The sequence below is a fragment of the Branchiostoma belcheri genome, unplaced genomic scaffold (assembly GCF_001625305.1).
Source record: "Branchiostoma belcheri isolate BF01 breed outbred unplaced genomic scaffold, Haploidv18h27 scaffold2, whole genome shotgun sequence".
In the NCBI taxonomy this organism is placed as follows: Eukaryota; Metazoa; Chordata; class Leptocardii; order Amphioxiformes; family Branchiostomatidae; genus Branchiostoma; species Branchiostoma belcheri.
This window is the reverse complement of record NW_017803490.1, coordinates 3480111-3499409: the sequence shown is the minus strand read 5'-3', so window position 1 is coordinate 3499409 and position 19299 is coordinate 3480111. Positions and strand designations below refer to the sequence as shown.

At 40.3% G+C, this 19299-nt stretch overlaps 3 protein-coding genes across 6 annotated transcripts; 2 read left to right on the top strand and 1 right to left on the bottom strand.

Annotated features, from left to right (window-relative positions):
* Window positions 1-195: 195 nt before the first annotated feature.
* Window positions 196-11536, top strand: LOC109468587. 4 transcript variants are annotated; one of them, XM_019766891.1, is made up of 5 exons: window positions 196-303; window positions 6879-7389; window positions 7825-8002; window positions 9912-10040; window positions 10211-11536. In XM_019766891.1, the coding sequence occupies exons 2-5, from the start codon at window positions 7024-7026 to the stop codon at window positions 11098-11100; spliced, it is 1563 nt and encodes a 520-aa protein (XP_019622450.1). In that variant the 5' UTR covers window positions 196-303; window positions 6879-7023; the 3' UTR covers window positions 11101-11536. The 4 variants fall into 4 exon arrangements, with proteins under 4 accessions (XP_019622450.1, XP_019622449.1, XP_019622451.1 ...); XM_019766890.1 differs by lacking the exon at window positions 196-303 and adding an exon at window positions 3412-3554; XM_019766892.1 differs by lacking the exon at window positions 196-303 and adding an exon at window positions 4259-4633.
* A 1421-nt stretch (window positions 11537-12957) lies between these two features.
* LOC109468634 (dihydrofolate reductase-like) lies at window positions 12958-16586 on the bottom strand. The gene is made up of 6 exons (XM_019766951.1): window positions 16380-16586; window positions 15651-15700; window positions 15057-15162; window positions 14436-14562; window positions 13831-13940; window positions 12958-13428 (listed from the first exon to the last, which is right to left on the bottom strand). Exons 1-6 carry the CDS (start codon window positions 16463-16465, stop codon window positions 13350-13352), a joined length of 558 nt encoding a protein of 185 aa, XP_019622510.1. The 5' UTR covers window positions 16466-16586; the 3' UTR covers window positions 12958-13349.
* Window positions 16587-16991: 405 nt separating this feature from the next.
* LOC109468633 (trafficking protein particle complex subunit 5-like) lies at window positions 16992-18415 on the top strand. The gene is made up of 3 exons (XM_019766950.1): window positions 16992-17246; window positions 17674-17854; window positions 18115-18415. The coding sequence occupies exons 1-3, from the start codon at window positions 17032-17034 to the stop codon at window positions 18283-18285; spliced, it is 567 nt and encodes a 188-aa protein (XP_019622509.1). The 5' UTR covers window positions 16992-17031; the 3' UTR covers window positions 18286-18415.
* Window positions 18416-19299: the final 884 nt, after the last annotated feature.

Here is a 19299-nt window from a genome sequence, read left to right as displayed (position 1 = left end):
CAAAAGATACCAATCAACCTCAGTTCGATAAACTGATAGCCATAAGATACTAGTATCCCTGGAGAGGTTGCAATTACTCGATGAGGCGCCAGGGCACGCTCATTACGATATAACATACGTCAAACTGGTCAGAACCAGATAGAACAGCATTAGGGTGCTTTTTTTCCGCATGATTGGTTTGAATGATGACACACTTAAGTTGCGAGCTGGTAAGCCCCCGATGGGTTATTTTCAGCGCTGTTACCTGTTCGGTCACTTTCTCATCTAGATAGGAGAACAAGAACCCAGCGCTACAACGATCAGGTAAGATCACCATTCTTTCTTGATTTTTTATCCGGTACTATATCCGCATAGAATAACAGCAAAAGGCTAGGTTTAGAAAAACGACGGAAAGACACTGGGACAAGGAAACAAGAGGTATAAGCCCCAAAGGCATGAGATCTCCCGTTCTTTTGTTATAAGATTCGCGGGCTTAGAAAGTTCTGAGGGTAAATATCTATCTACGCACACACTGATACAGGTAGAGGCATGACGAAAGACAACACCATTGTAGTAGTAGTAGTAGTAGTAGTAGTAGTAGTAGTAGTAGTAGTAGTAGTAGTAAAACTAGTAGTAGTAATAGTAGCAGCAGCAGCAGCAGTAGTAATAGTATTAGGATTGAAATGCTCTAAAAGCTCTGTCCAACAAACTGCAAGGCTTAGAATTCAACGTTGTATTCTCTCTTTGTGAGCATCCTGCTTGAAACGACTAGTTTTACAGATCCAGTGCATGTTTTTGCTTGTGTTGGTGGGCTGTCCATCCCACACACCTACAGGGTGGTTCGTGTTTGCAAGTTGTACACTCACAACTGATTCTTGGAACTGAAAATCTTAACCCAGAAACATTTTACACAGATACAATTGATGAGATCTATCCATAGATAATCGCACCAAGTGCCCGGGGCGTGAACCATTTAAGAATCATAGTGGGCAGTTTTTTCAGCTGCCAGCCTCAATGAATTCCACAGTAAGTGCCATATTCTATAAGACAAAAAAATCCCTTATAAAGAAGGGAGACAATTTGCCTTACAATGTCATACGACAAGTTATTTAGTCTAGCATGAATTGCAAAATACATGGGTGCCAGAGTATACAGTACAATTATACTAGAAACATTACACTGTATACTAGTAAAATTGCACTGTATACTGATACGATTGTACTGTAAAATTGCACACTGTATTGCATAAAATTGCACTGTATACTAGTAAAATTGCACTGTATACTCTGGCACCCCTGAAATACATAGATCAGATCTATACACAGTATGTGCTTGTGTATATCAAAGGCGGCGTTTTATATAGTGTACACTCTAACGCGTGTTTTGGGGCCTGTGCTGTGGCTGTTATTACGTGGTGATTTTTCTTCATAAGTACCTCATATATTCTACAGGTATCCATGGGTCAATATTGTGCTTGTGCCGTTGTCCGAACTCCGTTGGAATGTTGGACAACACTTGACCCATTTGACTTGGCACTATGCCATGAAGTGGGACCTTCGGAAGTTCCAAAACAACCATACGATTCATATCAATTAATCAAGGTCCACCAGTCATACCTGAACAATTTATTGTTTATGTACTTATGTTTTATATTTATTGATTATGTACTGTGTATTTGTTGTGTGTACTTTTTATGTATATCCAGGACTACCTGAAAAGCAGGCCGAAATGGCCTGAGTTGTAATTACTGGTAAAATAAATGAAGTGAATAAAGTGACATCTAGACGGGGGACGTTACGAGCTATCCGGCACATATGGCCAACTGCATGAAATTATGACTAAAAATATTAATAGTCTCTGGTTGCGACCATTTCAATTCGCTGGATTGTTGCCAAATGGTTGGGAACTAGTCGGGAGGGAGTTGGCCGTCTTCGGTTAGAATTGGGGTAGTTGGGAGTAAGGTACGACTGTATTGTAGCTCCGTTGTAATTGAGTCGTGAGTAATAGGGTTATGTCGTATATTAGTCTTGAAATAGCCGTTAAAAGCTACCAACCCACAACCGTTCTTAGTTGTGAGTGAGTCGTGAGTAATCGTATTCTGTCGTGTATTAGTCTTGGGAGAGGTCGGGATAGAGCCGTGGGAAGGTTGTGAATGTGTTTAACGCCTGACAGTGAAAATACCTGGCGTTGTGCCAACTCCTAGGAAACCCCCTTAACACCATGTACAATAACATCACGGGGTGTTTATACTCATGTGTCTCCGCTCCTTTCTTTCTTTTATTGTACTGTGAAACTTGGCATGGACCCAAACACCATGTGACAGTCATTCCCCTCTGATCTAATTGACTTATTTCTTATTGGCACGAACTAGTACGCTACGGTAGAGTAGAACGTGCTACATTGCTGGGTGACACTTGTAGGTCACTGTATCTGAGCTACATGTGTTAACTAGTCTCTACCAGACTAACTACGCTTGCTATATATATGAGAATATTTGCCAGGGGAGTTTGGCCGCCTTGGGGTTTGACTGGCCACGCAGTTCGGAGGGAAAAAAACAACCTTCCCCTGACTGACTCCCCTGGCCAGTTTTACTCTCTTTTTTTGCCGAATTCTACGATCCGTATTCCGAAAGGCCTGGTGGAGGCTAACATGTGTATGGCTGCGTAACACACGTCTTCATTTAATTTAGTACATGTCCAAAATATCGCATGTACCGAATACTGTACCTAAACCTAATATATAATTTTGTCTTGTGCAATTCCTACAACGACCATGAAAGTTTAACACTGGAAAAAGGAGACACCGTAATCTTCAAGCAGATCCTAGGGTGGCAAAAGACAGTGTCAAATTGGCCCTGGGTGGCGTATTGGATCCTCTCTTGCCAATGGATACCAACTGGTCAATTTGCATTTGATACTGTCTTTTATCACCCTAGGATCTGCTTGGAGATTAGAGACATCGTATCATGAGCCATTTTGAGACTGGGCACTTGCAAAACCTTATGTATATCATGAATAACGTATTTTTAAAACTCAGCACTCAAAGAATATCGTAATCTAAAATTTTAGCAGTGTACATGTAACATTGTACACATCTGATAAATGAACGAACTAGAAGGGTATCAAAGAATAACGTATCTTTAAAACTCAGTTTTAAAAGAATATCGTAATGTGAATTATTAGCAATTTACATGTACACATCTGATAAATGATTGTAAAAACTAACGGGGTATTGTAGAGTGTACAATTTTTTTACTACATGTCCACACGGATTCAGATAGGTAACAGCGCATTGAAAAAACGTCAACATCACTTCGCTTCGGCACACGAAATACTGAGGATGTTTGCCCTCAACAAACATACTTCACAACTTTATTTACCCTAAACGTCAGAAAGTGCAATTAAGCGATCCGTACTGTTGACAGATCAGAATATTGTCTGTAATACTGTTAGCAGACCGTGGTCGGAGGAGGTTAGTACCAGGGACACACTGTTTATCTATTTCAGAACAAGTGTTATGATCCCTGGTCTGGAGTAAAGGTTTGGAGCAGGTGTAACCAACTCACATCATTCCAGGTTTGGATACAAATAATTTTTATGGAGTTCTTTCTTTCTTTCTCTTTCTTTCTCTTCCTTTCTTTCTTTCTTTCTTTCTTTCTTTCTTTCTTTCTTTCTTTCTTTCTTTCTTTCTTTCTTTCTTTCTTTCTATCTACCTACCTACCTACCTACCTATCTACCTACCTATCTACCCATCTACCTTTTTAGTCATCTAGTCCTTATTCTAGTAATCTATATACCTATATCTACATGTATCTACATGTATCTATCTATCTATGTATCTATCTATGCCTTTAGTGATAACTATCTATCTACTAGTATGTATGTAAACGTTAAGAGATGATTTTCACCTGTATGCTGTCGTTTGTACACTAAACGTATTCGCCTTTTCTAAAACATTTTGTCAATACCAAAATACATCTACTTCCCTCATAAGAAGTCAATGTTATTGTACATGGACTAATACCATAGAACAGTCTTCCGTTGTTTTGAAGTGTGCAAGGCCTGACTAAGAAATCCCGCCAAATATTCGCCCATATTCGCCTTTTCTAAAACATAATTTGTCAATACGAAAGTACATCTATTGCCCTCATAATAAGCCCCTATTTCGTTGTGCATAGACTAATACCGTAGAACAGTCTTCCGTTGTTTTTATAAAAGCGTGCAAGGCCTGTCTAAGAAATGCCGCCAAAATAAGTCTCCTTGTACACACTTGAACTAGCGGTGACTTCTTAGAGACCCATTCTACTGGTGTCGCCTGTCAGAATCTGTACAACAACAACGGGCGCGTTTCTATAGGATGTTTACCTAGCACGGAACAAGCGCCTGTGAAGGTCAACACTACAGTACAGCACACTACGTGCCTCCTCTCGGTAATACTGTACAACTGGTTAATTATCAACCCATAACCGACCAGTGTTTACGACGTAGCGTAATAAATACTACGTCCAATTTCAAACGGTTTATTTTGACTGCTCTAGCGAGTGTGTTTTGGGGATTATTTAAATGTGTGTATACTGTGGGGATAAGCTGTGTGTATGGAAAGAAAAGGCGGGAATTCTAGTGTATGGAGTGTAAACATGGACCTCCAGTTTGTAGTAAGTCGTTCTTTTACTGTATACTAACTGAGTATTGACTGTATATTTACTGTACTTCGTTGGCGGCATACGTTATGCTAATGCAGTATTTTATCAGCTGGATTGGTGGTAAGAATGGTGTCTAGACTGGACAGAGGACGGCTGTAGGACCCTTGTAGGGGGGTTGTGGACCGTATGAAGTGACCCGTAATCACGTGGCCGGGGCAGGGTCAGCGTTACCCCGCGACAGGCGGGTGGGAGTGTCGGATAGCGGGGCGCGCATTGTTGTGTCTGAATGCCACCTGTTACCCGAGAGTTTTGTTGACGACCTAACGCAGGCCTTGAGCAGTAGTAGAGCGGGAACGTGGCCGTACAACACTCTAGCAAAAACCCTGCGTAAAACTCGGGACTATAAGAACCTTTCGTGGATAAGAACATTTCACCAAACGTGTTGGAGACATTTCACGAATACGGTACGTTTAGTATGTTTTGTTTGGGAGTTCACGTTCCGTTGAATATGTGGCCATTCAAAACATATGCTGTTAGCAGTTCTTGTTTACTGCTATAAGTGTTTTTGTGTGAAAATTGGGTTCTTATAACTATTTACATGGCCAATGTTTCAGTTAATGCTCAGAAATTTTCTACAGGGTTTAAATAGACTCAAGTACCCATTTTAACGTGGTTTATATTTGTGTTATGCTCCAATGTCCCACCAATGTTGTGAAGTTACTCACGGAACTATAGGTGTTTTTCTTTGTTCACGCCAAGACTGAGATTGTGAAACGTATGTTACGTATATAAACGACTACAAGGCGGATGTAGTTTAGACTTACGTATTTTGGATTGTAGTGGAGGTTACATCATGTAACAGTGAATGAGCCGGATCTAAACGCTTGTTGGTTCTACAGAGGTTAGCCTTCTGTTGTAAAACCTGCTTAGGCGAGTCTTTAGTGTACAGCGTCAACAACCGTGTGTGTGTGTAGGGGATTTCTAAATTGGACACGGTGCACGTAAGCCACAGACGTGCTTGTACATGTGTAGAGGCGTCCTTGTACATGTGTAGAGCCGTTCTTGTACATGTGTAGAGACGAGGGTTTTTTCCCGGAATGTGTAAAATCGCGGGTATACAGTATGTATATGTAAGGGATTTCTAAATTGGACACGGTGCACGTAGGCCACAGACGTTCTTGTACATGTGTAGAGCCGTCCCTGTACATGTGTAGAGCCGCCCTTGCACATGTGTAGAGGCGAGGGTTTCTCCGGAATGTGTAGAAATACCGCGTGTGGATTTCTTAACAAATACAGTTTCAAGTAAACACACAATGTGTGCCGAGATATTTGATATCGCCAGTCTCTACTATTCAACAATGTTCGTTCTAGTCCTGGAATGCCCCAAATTGCAAAAAAAGGGAACTTATTTCCAACATTCCGACGAAGTTGATTGTTCCTTCTTTCCGTTTATATTGTTTGAGAATGCACGAGGAAGTTTATAATGCATCATATCCTCGTGCACCGGTCTTCTTTTGTCTACCCCTACATGACTAACACTGCTAAGGCGGGTCTATTTGGGAGGTGTGCATGTTTCCGTTAGCTCTACTAGATTCCTGGCATATTTTAGTCATGACAGGGTCTTGTCAGAGGGGTGTTACGAATACCATTTATAGTATTTTGTAGTAGACACGTTTAATTGTATTGTTGTCAAGTGCATAGAAGTAGCTATACGTTATATCGTTTACAAAAGTTTTGCAATAATGTTATTGTCATTTTATGTATCATTTTACAGAATATTTACATCGATATTATTAAAGTTAAAGAAATGCATGCTATTTCTGCCGCAACAAAATGATACTATAAATTTTACGTATACAATAATAGAATATTGTTTAAAAGCCTCATGTACGCTCTAATGCAGTTCTGCTATGTAAACTGGATTTTACCCAAATATGTAAAACAACATAGTTGTGAACGGATGGATTTCATATCAAAGTCCAAAGTGTGATGTTGTTTTCATATTATTGGTCACGTAAGTGACTATATTATTTTATGACAAAGGTATAAAGGAGACATAGTCAGAGATGATACCCTATTCACCTGTGTGTGTGGGGGGGGGGGGTCCAGTGACTACTATACCAGTAGAATAATACTCGAATTCAACTGTATATCCCCTATAACCTCCTTGATATGTTATAATATGTATATATACAACAACGTATAAGAATGTACCTGGATGTTAGAAATTGATGATTTTCGCTGTTTATTTTCCCAGATGATGCTGCCATAAGAGGCACTTGTCATGTGAATCCTGAATAAACCAAACACAAGGACAACAACAGTAACATCAGGCTCCGCGACAGAGGCGTCGCCAAAAACTTTGTGTCCCTTTCTCGATCTCTCGGTGCATGTGAAGAGAGATGTGCGCGCTTCTAGTGGGCATGGACCACCGATCCTCTCACACCAACCACCACACGGGCAAGAGAAAGCATGACGACAAACACTTAGCTCACATCGCCGACCCCGTACAGACCAGACCGGGGTCTCACGCCACCCCCATGCGGCGTGCCGCGAACAAATCCACCGCCCAGAACTCAACCTCCACCCCTAAGACTGCCGCGAGGTCGCACCGCAATGCGGTAACTCCGCAGGAGAAACAGAACAGTCGGTGGAGGGAGGCGGTGAAGAGCGCTAACTTTGAGGCGTTGAAAGGACTGGTGGAGGAGGACAGTTTCAATGTGGACTTAGTGGACGAGCATCACCATGGACAAACTCCGATCATGCGGGTGAGCAAGGCTACTAAACGGACTTATAATAATAATATAAAAACTCCATATTACATGGTGTAACAAATCTCCATGTACAAGTACAGGGGTTTAGGTCTGGACCTGTATACCTAAACAAGTTTACCAAATTACATGTTATACTTGTAGCCAAGTGTCATTTCTATTAATGGCTTTCCCATTTCTCAATGAGGATTATTTCTAGTCTCCATAATATCAAAAAGTTTTGCTAATTTTCCATCGATAAATTGTCCGAAATTTTCATCTTTGGTGGAATTTCAATTCCTAACTTGGGTCTAAAATATGGCAAAGGAGGTTTAAAATCCTTGGTTTTACTTTGTTCGTGTGAGGATAAATTATGGTCTGATTAAATCATCAATGAATAATGACTAAATGGTGAATAAACTAAATAGTAACTGTACTTTGTTTCCCCTACAGTTGTGCCATTGTGACGTGACAGGGAAACAGCGGAGGGAACTCTGTAACAGTCTGCTCAGCCGCGGGGTGGACCTCAATACCCAGGATACCATGGGCAGGACGCTCCTGGCGCTGGCGTGCATCAAGGAGCGGGAGGAGGTCGTCTGGCTATTGGCGGATGAACCTGACCTTGACCCAGGTGAGAGGTCACACAGCCAAATATGGCCTCCTTCGAGTGTTGTTCGGCCATTGGTTGGCTGGAGTTCGGGCGTAGTTTAGCAGTGTTTGAGGCAGTGTTCTGCAGGTCAAATGTGACTCAAATTTAACTTAAATCCCATTCAATTCGTATAGGAAGGTAGGCGAAGCCTACATCTGGTCAGACTGGCTCAGTGGAAGAGGTAGGCAGTTTGTGGCGTCCTTCGTCTCGTCCTGTTATATCAGCAGACACACAGACACGCCAAAAACAAGTCAGTCTTGTCAAAAGTTTACCCCTAACTCAAGAAACATGGACATATCCACCTGCCAACAATATCTGTGTACATGTATAATACTAGGTCAGGTATTGGTAGATTATGTTTAGATGCGGTGTCCAAAATGATAGCATCCAAACACCCAATCAGAGACCCTATTCTACAGTCGGTCCAAACAAGGATGTAGATTTTTAACCTCCTTGATCCAAACACATGCGAGTGCAAGGACATTATCGTGAGGGTCTTTTCCCGTGTGAACTTGAGGGATAATGAACTTGAATGTTTACTGTGAATGTACAGGAAGGTTGCGTGATTCCAGAACTTTGCAGGAGGTAGAAGTACCAGACACCACAAACAGATCTAGAGTCCAACTGTACACTACTTTGGCACGCACCGAAACGCTGTTTTGGAAGCATCACTCCCTTACGTACTTGAACTACGTACAGGCTCATGACTCGGCTAAAAAGACTCTCCTTCCATTGTTGTATACAGAGTTTTGTCAACAATGTTTCCCAAGTCATTGTTGTTACAACGACGATTTGTTTTTCCAAAGTCAAAGATCTCTAGACTTTCTCTAGATCAACAATGAATGAATTTTTATTTACGTGTCTTGCAACTTTTGTCGCCCAGCCCATATAATAATTTATAAGACACCAGAACATAAACATGAACGTAAACATAGGTACAGAAATCATAGAAACAAAAATCCAAGTCCGAATCAACGATTCTACCACTGAAGTTCAACTGAAAATATTCCGTTACGTATCAAAAGAAGACTAGTGGATCATTCAATGGTTGCTTAAAAACTTAAAATGTTTCCGTATTTCTTCGATCTCCTTGAATGAGTTGAAAAGGGAGCGTTAAATTCTTCAAACATTCCTGGTTTTCATTCCTCTGTGTTTTTAGTCTACGGTTACGTGACACCATTTTGAGACATACATGAATGTTTCGCTAGCAGTTTCCTTCTACTGAGCTGAAAGAGCAAAACAATTTTCACAAGCGCTAGTGCCGGCTTTCGTTCCTCTGTGCTTGAACATTTTACCATAAGTGCCATTGAAGGTTTGACAGCCATGTAAAATGAATATAGCAGGCGTGAAAGACGTTTGTGTTGTGTCCCATTAAGTGAGTCGGGTCAACAGTAACCCTAGAACCGCGTGTTTACATTCTCTGTACAATTGGGTAAAACATCCGGGGCACTTTTTGTGGGGACACCCCAGGACAACTTTACGTGTTTGTAAAGGCGTCGTGCGATAACTTTACGACAATTTTTTTTTGACATCCAGAAATGTGTTGTTTTAATGTGGATGTGTAGGCCACACCAATTTAATTTGTTGGTTCTCGGATTCGCCTCTACACTTTTTCCTGAGTTGCAAAAAAAAAAGATTCTGGTACTGAATCAACTATAAATGCTCATATTTTGCCCCAAACAGTTGAGTTTTCTTCCTACTTGTTACAGTTTTTCCATTTATCAATGCAGTGGTTTGATTTCAAGTTCAAAATTCATTGTTTAAATATTAACCCAGCCTTTTGTGTTGACTTCATGGCTCCTATCGTAGCATTGGGGGCTGTAATAAGATGCCCAGACCTGTATATATTGTTTTGGAACGTTTTGGCTGATTTGTTTGCTATCTGTTGCAGGTATTCCTGACAATGAGGAGAATACAGTACTGATACACGCCGCTAGGACGGGAAATGTCGCCCTGGTGTCCAAGCTCATAGCCCTCTTCAAAAAGTTCCGTTTGGACGTGGATCAAGCTAACACTCAAGGTAAGAATATTGTCGTAGAATTGTCATTTTCAACAGTCAAAACTATTATTGGAGACAGCAATGTAATAATTTATATATGTTTAAAAATGCAATTTTTGTATCTATATACATATATATTCTACAATCAAACGTTACTTTTACAAAGAATGAAATATTTTGTCACCCTGTAGGAATGACACCGTTGATTCAGGCGGCGAAGCTGGGCTACATGGATTGTTGCCGGGTGCTTGTATGTGAGGGGAAGGCCAACGTCAGCCTACGGGACCACATAGAGTACCAGACCGCGCAACAGTACGCCAGTGAAAGCGCTCGAGCGCGAACCCCGGACCTCCTTTTCCTCTCACCCGTCGTCAGACGCAAGGAGGATGCGAAGCGAAGCCGTGTCGCCAGGGGGCGCAAGATCCTGTCGGAACTCGCGTTGCACGACCACAGCCACGAGCAGGCGCCGAAGGTGACGAAGTCTGCCGAAGCGGACGTCGGGGGTCTGTCGGGAAGCTTCGAGATCTGCCACCGGGACGTTCCTTTGCGGAGACGGCCGGAGTTGGTGGATCTACAGAGCAGTGTCGTGTGGCAGATGAGCCGGAAGATCATGCCGAGATTAAAAGAGATAGAAGAAGGCACCACAGTGTCAGACGAGGAAGACGAAGAGTTCACGGGTGACTTGAGCGTGCGGAGACGATCCCTCTCCATGTCGTCCTTCTACGAATTCAAGAAGGTCCAAGGCAAGTTTTTAACCCCGGGCTCCGCATCAAGTAGCGGGGGGACCTCTCCGTCAAGTAGCCCGCCGCAAATCAGTACCCCTGAACTCAAACGGGCCGCGCAGAAAGCAACTAACAATGCACGGGTTCGATTCCCACCTGTTAACTCACACAGAACAACCCCGTCTTCCCCCAGACCTAGTCCGACCCCGAGTCGATCGGGGCGTACTCTGGGAGTTAGGTCTCATGCTGAGGACATTCCGACAAGAGCTTCTCCAAAACCTTCCAAAAAACTCTCCCCGAACTCTAGACAACAGTCGGACAAAAGGCTGAGTGCCATTCCATCGTATCTTTTCAACTAGTCGCACAAGGATGTAGATGTAATTATAAAATTAGCATAGTTTAGCAGGCTCGTATTTCAATGCATATTATCAATGGATATAAGGAGTGTGTTTTACACAACCAAGAAATGGGAAGGAGGGGGCATACCTGTGCAAACCCAGTCACGTTTGGGTCGCATTTTATTACTGCAGCGCCACCAAGCGGCTGGTAGCAGAATTGCATCCATTATTACCCCGATGACTTGAAAAAAAGTTGTGTAAGAAAGCTATAATACGAAAGGATAGTTCTGGCTTACAACTTTCAAGTCATTGCTTGATGTTTGTTGTTGCAAGTTCACTGCCTTTCAGGGAACTATATCTGATTTTAGATACCCCAAACAAAATTAAAACATGTCAAGCCGACAATGAGAGCTATTTCTGGTTTAAGTCTTATATTATGATGAAAGGATTCAGAGATGCCATGTTTTGAAATAAACGGAATAGTTGATGTATAAATGAGTGTAAATAGTATAATAGTAATATTATAAAATATTTGTGACGTACATACCTTGTGATGGCATCCCCGGTATGCTAGTTAAGATTATTTAGAACTAGCATATCTAACTACAAATGCATAGAAAATGTTATACTGTGCCAAGTTAGGAGGTAGCTTTAGTAGAAGTTGTTCAAAAGAGAAATACATGTACTTATACATGTAAATGTTGTTGGAAAGCTTACATATCAAATGTACTCAAGTTGTAAAAGAAATTACTTTTTTTGTATGGAACAAAGTGTTGCAATCAATTCAACAATGCAACTAGTTCAGATTAAGTAGTTGAAATATTGTTAATTTATTTTTAAGTTATGAATCATGTGTGGCCTGATATGATATTCCCATTCATTTTATACCATATAGATAATACCAGCCATAAATATTGTGCAAGCACTTTTCTTTCGTGCCTGTATATCAAAATAAAAAGAATCATCGGTTACCAATAGAATCACTGAATAGGTACTAGTATTCACCCGATCATGCAAGTTGCCATAGACACCTCACCTGTAATAATCATATCAAGTTTTTAAATAAAGTAAGAAATTGAATCTTATTTGTTGTTGTCTTATCTCTTATTGTATATTTTTCATAAGAAAATACACAATTCAGCAGCCTTTGTTTTCCTTATAACATGATTATGGGCAAATGGAAACACTTTTCAAAAAGTTGAACTGTAGAGGCAGAGAATTATGCTAAGGCAAGTTCCATGGATCCAAAGGGCAAAGGTTCCATCCCCGCTTGGCATGATTAGTTGAGGTTGTACATGTATTAGTCATTTTGGATGGTGACATAACGCTGGAAGCACTGTACATGCGGGAGCGTCAGGTTTTTCATGTAAAAGAACCCAGCACACTTATGAAGAAGAGTAAGGGTGACCCGGTGTGGTTGACTGAAAATGCAGACCTAGCAAACCTTCATTACACTACTCTTAGCTACAGGTAGTTGCATCATGTTTCACCTTAGTTGAGAACGAATGCTGTACCTTTTTATGGTTGTACTTGTGATACTAGTACTTTAATATACTGTACATCTAAAAGTAAAAAAAAAAGCAAGGAAATAAGCTCCTGATTGCTTTCCTAATACCACATGTAGGTATAAAATTGACCTATTCAAATCAAGGACCAACAAAAATCTTATATCGTATTTGATTCTATTTAATTCTATTTCAATACCACAGTAGCCACACTAACTATCTGGTTTAACGTCCGTTGTTCCTCGTCCTCCGAGGGTTAGACATGCTTGCACACAGTGATGCTGAGGCTTGATGGCGGCCTGCCTCTTGCCTCTATGCTGTTGAAAAATGCTGTTTAAGTTGAAGTGGTGAAAATCTTCCCTTACTCTCCCTCAGTATGTTAACTACTTAGTGACCTCCACCAGAAAGATATTCTAGATGCAAGCGGAATCAAAATAGACCTTTGAGGTCTATTTTGATTCATAAGTCCTTAATATACATGTCATTGAGCTTCATTTAAGTAACAAATAATGGGAACCTCTAGTGGCTTCAAGCTTTGTGGTAACCTAGTTTTTGTTTTTAAAATCCAGGAGTCTTGTGCTTTACCAAAAGCATTCTTTAGTTTTATAGCTGGTGTGCTACACCAAAGGGCAGTTATACCGGCTAAACTGATACAGATATCTACAGCATTGAGAGCACAGACCAGTTTAAGCTTAACTTTTAGACAACAGAGGAATGTGGCTGTTTCACAATCCTGTGTTCCTCAAGGCAGCATACAGGGCCCACTCATTCAACCTTCTCATACACCTCATACTTATACTCAATGCCGTTTTCTTCTTGCATCTCAGAGGGGATTCCAGGGTCACTAAACAGGATAGCAAAAATACATGTTAGTAGTGTACACTTCAGTAGTATACAGTATTCATTCCAACAGATAAACATAGCAACACTATGGGCAGGTGATGTATTTTAATGATGCATCGAGTAATTAAGGAATCACAGACACACACACACATGCAGAAGTAGTCACATGCAAACTCAAACACTCACACAAACACACATACAGACACACGCACACAACATATACACATAAACAGAAATACAGACTAGACAGTAATACAAACACAATCCAACTTATCAACCTGCTAATTCTTAATTCAGTCTAACCTTTTTAATGACTGAATATGCCCTTTCTAAAGTACATTAAATCCCTGCCCCCCCAATTAAAGTGAAACAATCCAAAGTCACATCACTAAATACCACTGACCTGACAAGTTTAAAGCTATTGTCCATACTTGGGAAGTAGGTATCACATGTGAAGTCCTTATACACCCTGGTAAGGTAGACTCTGTGACAGCTGGGGTGGCTCAAGGCATCCTGCAAGGTGAAACACAACAATACATGTTAAAGGTAGGTATTGTAGAATTGGACAGATCAAACCATTGAACAAAATCACTGATATTCTTACATCATGAGTTGAATCTACCTTATTAAACTGCACAGCAATAACCACAACATATGGTTGCAACTTTTGTAGGTTACCCAAAAATAAGTAACTTTTTTACGGCTTGCTTTTGCGTTGTTTACAAATGGCAGAAATGTGAAAAATGATGTGACTATGTTAAAAATTAGTTACAAATGTCAATTCATGAGGCAGGATATATCCATTCTCAAAGCTTTATTGCTGTACTACAAACATCAAACATCATTGTTTCAACATCACACTTTAAAAATTGCAAAACCTACTTTCACCTCAAAAATATACAAGTGTACTGTAAGCAATTGTCTCCATGACTGTACATTAATTTGAACAAGAAATGTGCTATTGTATATGTTTTAACGAGAGAGTGAGAAGAACATGGAGATGTTGACCTTGTACACTGAGTTGCCTCCAATGATGAAGACTTTGTCTACAGAGTCTGCCACTGGAGATTCAGTCAACATCTTCACGGCTTCCTCCAGGCTGCCTGCCAGGTGATGAGCGCCCTCTGGTGGTGTTCTGCAGTATTACAGCCACACAGTTATAGTCAGACAGAGGGGAAAGGTAAGACAAGGGCAGTAAAGTACAACTGTACTAGTGATCACATAGACCAGCAAGCAAGTTAAACCACTTTTTCGTGATCTCTTAGATGTATTTTCCCTATGGACACAAGCTTTAAGAATCGTGTCTGTGGTGACCACCTGTTAATATATTGGTAGAATTTTTTGTCAAGACTCAAGTCTGTGGTAAATATAGACAGGTATGACTGTACCGGCAAAGCTTGGAAAAAACATTTAAGACAAACATGTAGATATTTACATACAAGTATGATACAACTATCACATGTAACGTTACCTAAGGCCCACTATTACATCTACATTCAGTGTTCGAAATACTAGTACCCAGTATATAGCGCACTAACGCCGCACTACATGAAACACTACCTGGCTCAAAAAAGTATTTCGAACACTGTACATGTAGTATACAGGCTATCATGGTTTATAAATGCTTACGTGAGATTGCGACTCAAAACAACGTTAAGTCTCTTGGGGAGTGGTCTGAAGCGATCAGGTATGGAGAACCAAGTCTTCCTCCCCATCACTACTGCATTCTGCTTCCCTGGAAAAATAGCACAAAACACACACAACAACAATCAGTCAGAGATAGAGTGACATACCTTATCATACAGGTTCTATAATTAATAGTATAAAAGCATTCACATGCCATTTGGTGTACAATGTATTTCAAGTTTTAAGTTTATCTATTTAATATCAAGAGTACATCTCAGATCTACAGATCTGTTTTTCATACTTACAGTTGTGGAAACAAAAACACAATTATATACAAATAAATTTAGCAGTGCCCAAGTCTTCAACAGCTATTTGGGCCACACAGATGTTGAATCACTACAGCAGGGGGCTATCTTATTGGTATTGGTGTTTGTTCAACTACCATACTATTTCCCGTAAGTGTCTTTCTATGGGAAGCACACTTTACAGCATGTACATTGGTATGACCCTGGGCCTACCAAATGCAAAGTGATCAGTCTATCTACGAAACTAAATTGTCAGTTTCAAACGTTTGAATTTTTCTAACTGATTGTTTACCTTCTTCCTCTGTCCCAGATGTCAGTCTGCTGAAGAACTTCAGGTCACCCCTGCCATGGAAACATAAATGTCAAAATATTGGTCAAAAGAATTCAATTTCACTCTATGAGATAAGCCTATAGGTACATCAATATACTAAATTAGTAAGTTACTTATAATATTTCTATCCACTTGTAAGTTGTTGAAGACCTTGCGAAAAGCACTGTACTTTTGTTGTGTCAATTAAGATTCTTTGGAATGATATTGTAGAATGTGGTGAATCCAACAGATTCCTGAGAGTAACATCTGTGTCCATAATATCACCAGGTCCATAATATCGCCACCTTGAGAAACAGTGTGCTTAAAGATATTTTTACTGCAACATACCCTAGGTATGTAAATTGTGAGGTGTGCAGGAGTGCATACCAAAAGCATGTTGCAGTAAAAATATCTTCTAAAGCACACTATTTCTCAAGGTGGCGATATTATGGACCCTGGTGATATATTTATGGACACGGATGTTATATGCAGTGGGTAGGCTGACGTACTGTTATCTAATAATATATATAATATTCTTCTAAAACGTAATTGTTACGACAAAATATTTCCATGTGCAAAACATTGCGAGGCTTCGATGTACTTAAGTCTAAAAGGGGGTCAGTACCAGAAATCAGCTTAAGGTTTGACTTTAACTAGGTTAAATTATCAAGAGTCTACTGACAAGTTGGGGAGGGGGGCGCCAGTGTTTACCTCAGAGTCCAGGGGATTTTGCCGTCCACACCGATGCCCATGTTGTTACAGGCCGCCACCACGAGACTTAACTTCTTGGTCTTCATTCTGGTGGTGAATTCTGCAGACTAGGGAGACAGGAATGCTACCTTTATAGGCTTTTCTGGGGCTGTTGACAGCGAAATCGTCCAATTTGAAACTGGCGGGAAACGTCAGGTCATATTTTGACCTTTCCCATCATTCCCTTGGTAAATATTGAGGTTTTGGAAGGGTTTACAAAATTTATATAATCTCCTTTATTTCATGCTCCGTGCCGTTTGCTTATAAAAAAAAAAGTGCTGTAACATACTCTAATATTGCTATAATATTTTTGATCGGGTTCGCAAAATAACCTTATGTGTTATTTTAAACCCCAGGGAAGTATCTGGTATACTGTTATACTCCTTTCATAGCCACCAGTACGATCAATGGCTACAAAAGGGTTTACAGAGTTCATATATGTAACTTTATGTTATGGTCTATATCTTCCTCCTACAGACAAGTAACTTCATAAAAGATCCACGTTTATTTTTCCTACGATTTTAAAGTGTTTTATGATGAATTTAGTGGCTTGAGCTTGACACAAAGGAACGTATTCTGTAAATCATCATATCCCATAGTTAGCCTTTCAAAGATGGAGTCCAGAATGAGTCGTTCCAAGCCTAGTATTCTCGACAAGCCGCTCAGTAAAGGCAAGGGCGAGCTGAACCTGAGCTCCTTCGCCTTCCTGTTCTCGGAGATGGTACAGTACTGTCAGAACCGGGTGCACACGGTCCCCGAACTGCAGCAGAAACTGTCCGACCTGGGACAACACGTCGGCTTCCGCATTCTGGACACACTGTTTCTCAGGTGGGGAGGGGGGCATAAATTTTGGGTGTTTTTCCCACTAAATATTTCCCTCTATGATGTTCCCCCGATAACCATGTTGTGAACCAAAAGTCTACCACAAGTGTAAAACCGATTGCACACATGATTCAGCTTTCAAACCATGTAAGAATCAAATTATCCAAGGATCCAGTTACAGTTGCAGGTGGTATTTCCAACCCCCTTTTTCGTAAGGCGTAATCAGGCCTTTGTAGTCTTCGTAATCCGTAGGCAGCCTCCCACAAAATGAACGTAATTCGTAAAAGTACATTGGCCGCAAAGCGTAAAGTCGTAATCAGCTCTGAGGATTTAGCATAATTCGTAATCGGCGGCAGAAATTTTGCATAATTCGTAATCACTACCCCCACATGCAGGCCCTCTGATATCTTTATTTTTAATATTGACTCCACAGGGAGAGGAATTACAAGCGAGAAATCAAGCTCCTGAACATGCTGCTGTTTGTGAAAACAACGGTCTGGAAGACGCTGTTTGGGAAAGAGGCGGACAAGTTAGAACACGCCAACGATGACGACAAGACGTACTACATCGTCGAAAAAGATCCGCTCGTCAACAAGTTTATCTCCGTTCCAAAGGTACCTGGCTACAAAACCTGTGAACTTAGAAGAATACCACAAGTATATTAAGATTCATAGCCATACATTCTATATATATGATATATTATAATGATAATAACATGTTATTCCATTATTATGTGTGACAGTGTTGAGTTCAATGTCTCCATGTTTTTATATTTCACTCCCTACACCATGGAGGAGAGATGGTAGTGATATATGCCACATTTGCTTGCAAATGTTGCCTTTCTAGTTACTTATTCACAGTCTGTTTGTTTCAGGACAAGGGAAGTTTAAACTGTGCTGCCTTTACTGCGGGGATTGTAGAGGCAGTTCTAAACGGCTGCGGTTTCCCTGCTAAAGTCACGGCACACTGGCACAGAGGAACTACCTACATGATCAAGTTTGATGAAGCAGTCATTCTCAGAGACAAGAACATGGAGGGCCGATAGGATAGGATAAATGTAGTATATCAAGGCTCAAGCTATACTGTAGTCTACTCTATATAGTAAATATTAAAATGAGACCTGTGTTTGTTATAGAATGAATGTGAAAAGGTCAAGCTATAAATCTATTACCAAATAGCTTGGTCACTTAACTTCACTCAATTCAATGACAACTGTAAAAGATGGTCCAAAACTTTGCAATATCTACCAGTAAATGTTATGTGAATATGGCCTTTTGGACAGTATTGACTATGTTGAAATCCTGGTTATGTGAATACTAAGGTAAATAATATCTTGACATCTTTTGATGTGATCACTTATATTGAGTCGTGATAATCACATATATCGTTGTTGAATTGATATTTGGACTGGGATGGTTAAAAATTCAAAACTTGAAGACACACATGATGAAAATTCATGTATAGATTGCCATGCATTCCGTGAAATCTATATTTTTAGCTATATATGTAACATTATCACAGTGACTCTTGTTGATGTGGATGTTCATGTATGTCTACTATTGAATAAATACCACTTCTTGCTGGCAGTTCACAATGGTTGTTTGTTTGTTTGTTTATACTTAGTAACATGAGCACGTCCACAGAACGTACTGCACCTGCGCAAAACTGTAATGTATTGTGCATAGCACATCGATAGAACATCCCATTTAATTATGTCATATTCACATCCGACAAAGATTCCGTATATAGTGTTCAAATGTGTCATAAACAATAAGGTCTGCAACAGTCAAATTCTGATGCAGTTGAAAAATATCATACACGATGTGTGGCAAAAGTCAGACTTCCAGACAGTTTTGAATTATATGTTTTACTTTACATTTGTGTGTATATATACATATCATACTTATATACACACATCTATGACACTGTGAGACCTTGAATGACTGGAGCCAGCTGTCTATATGAGTCTATTTTATAAATGTCCCAAAAACGTCTAACTGTATTATGTAAGATGACTGTATTGCTAGTATATAAGATGTTGGTAAAAGAATCAATTTGT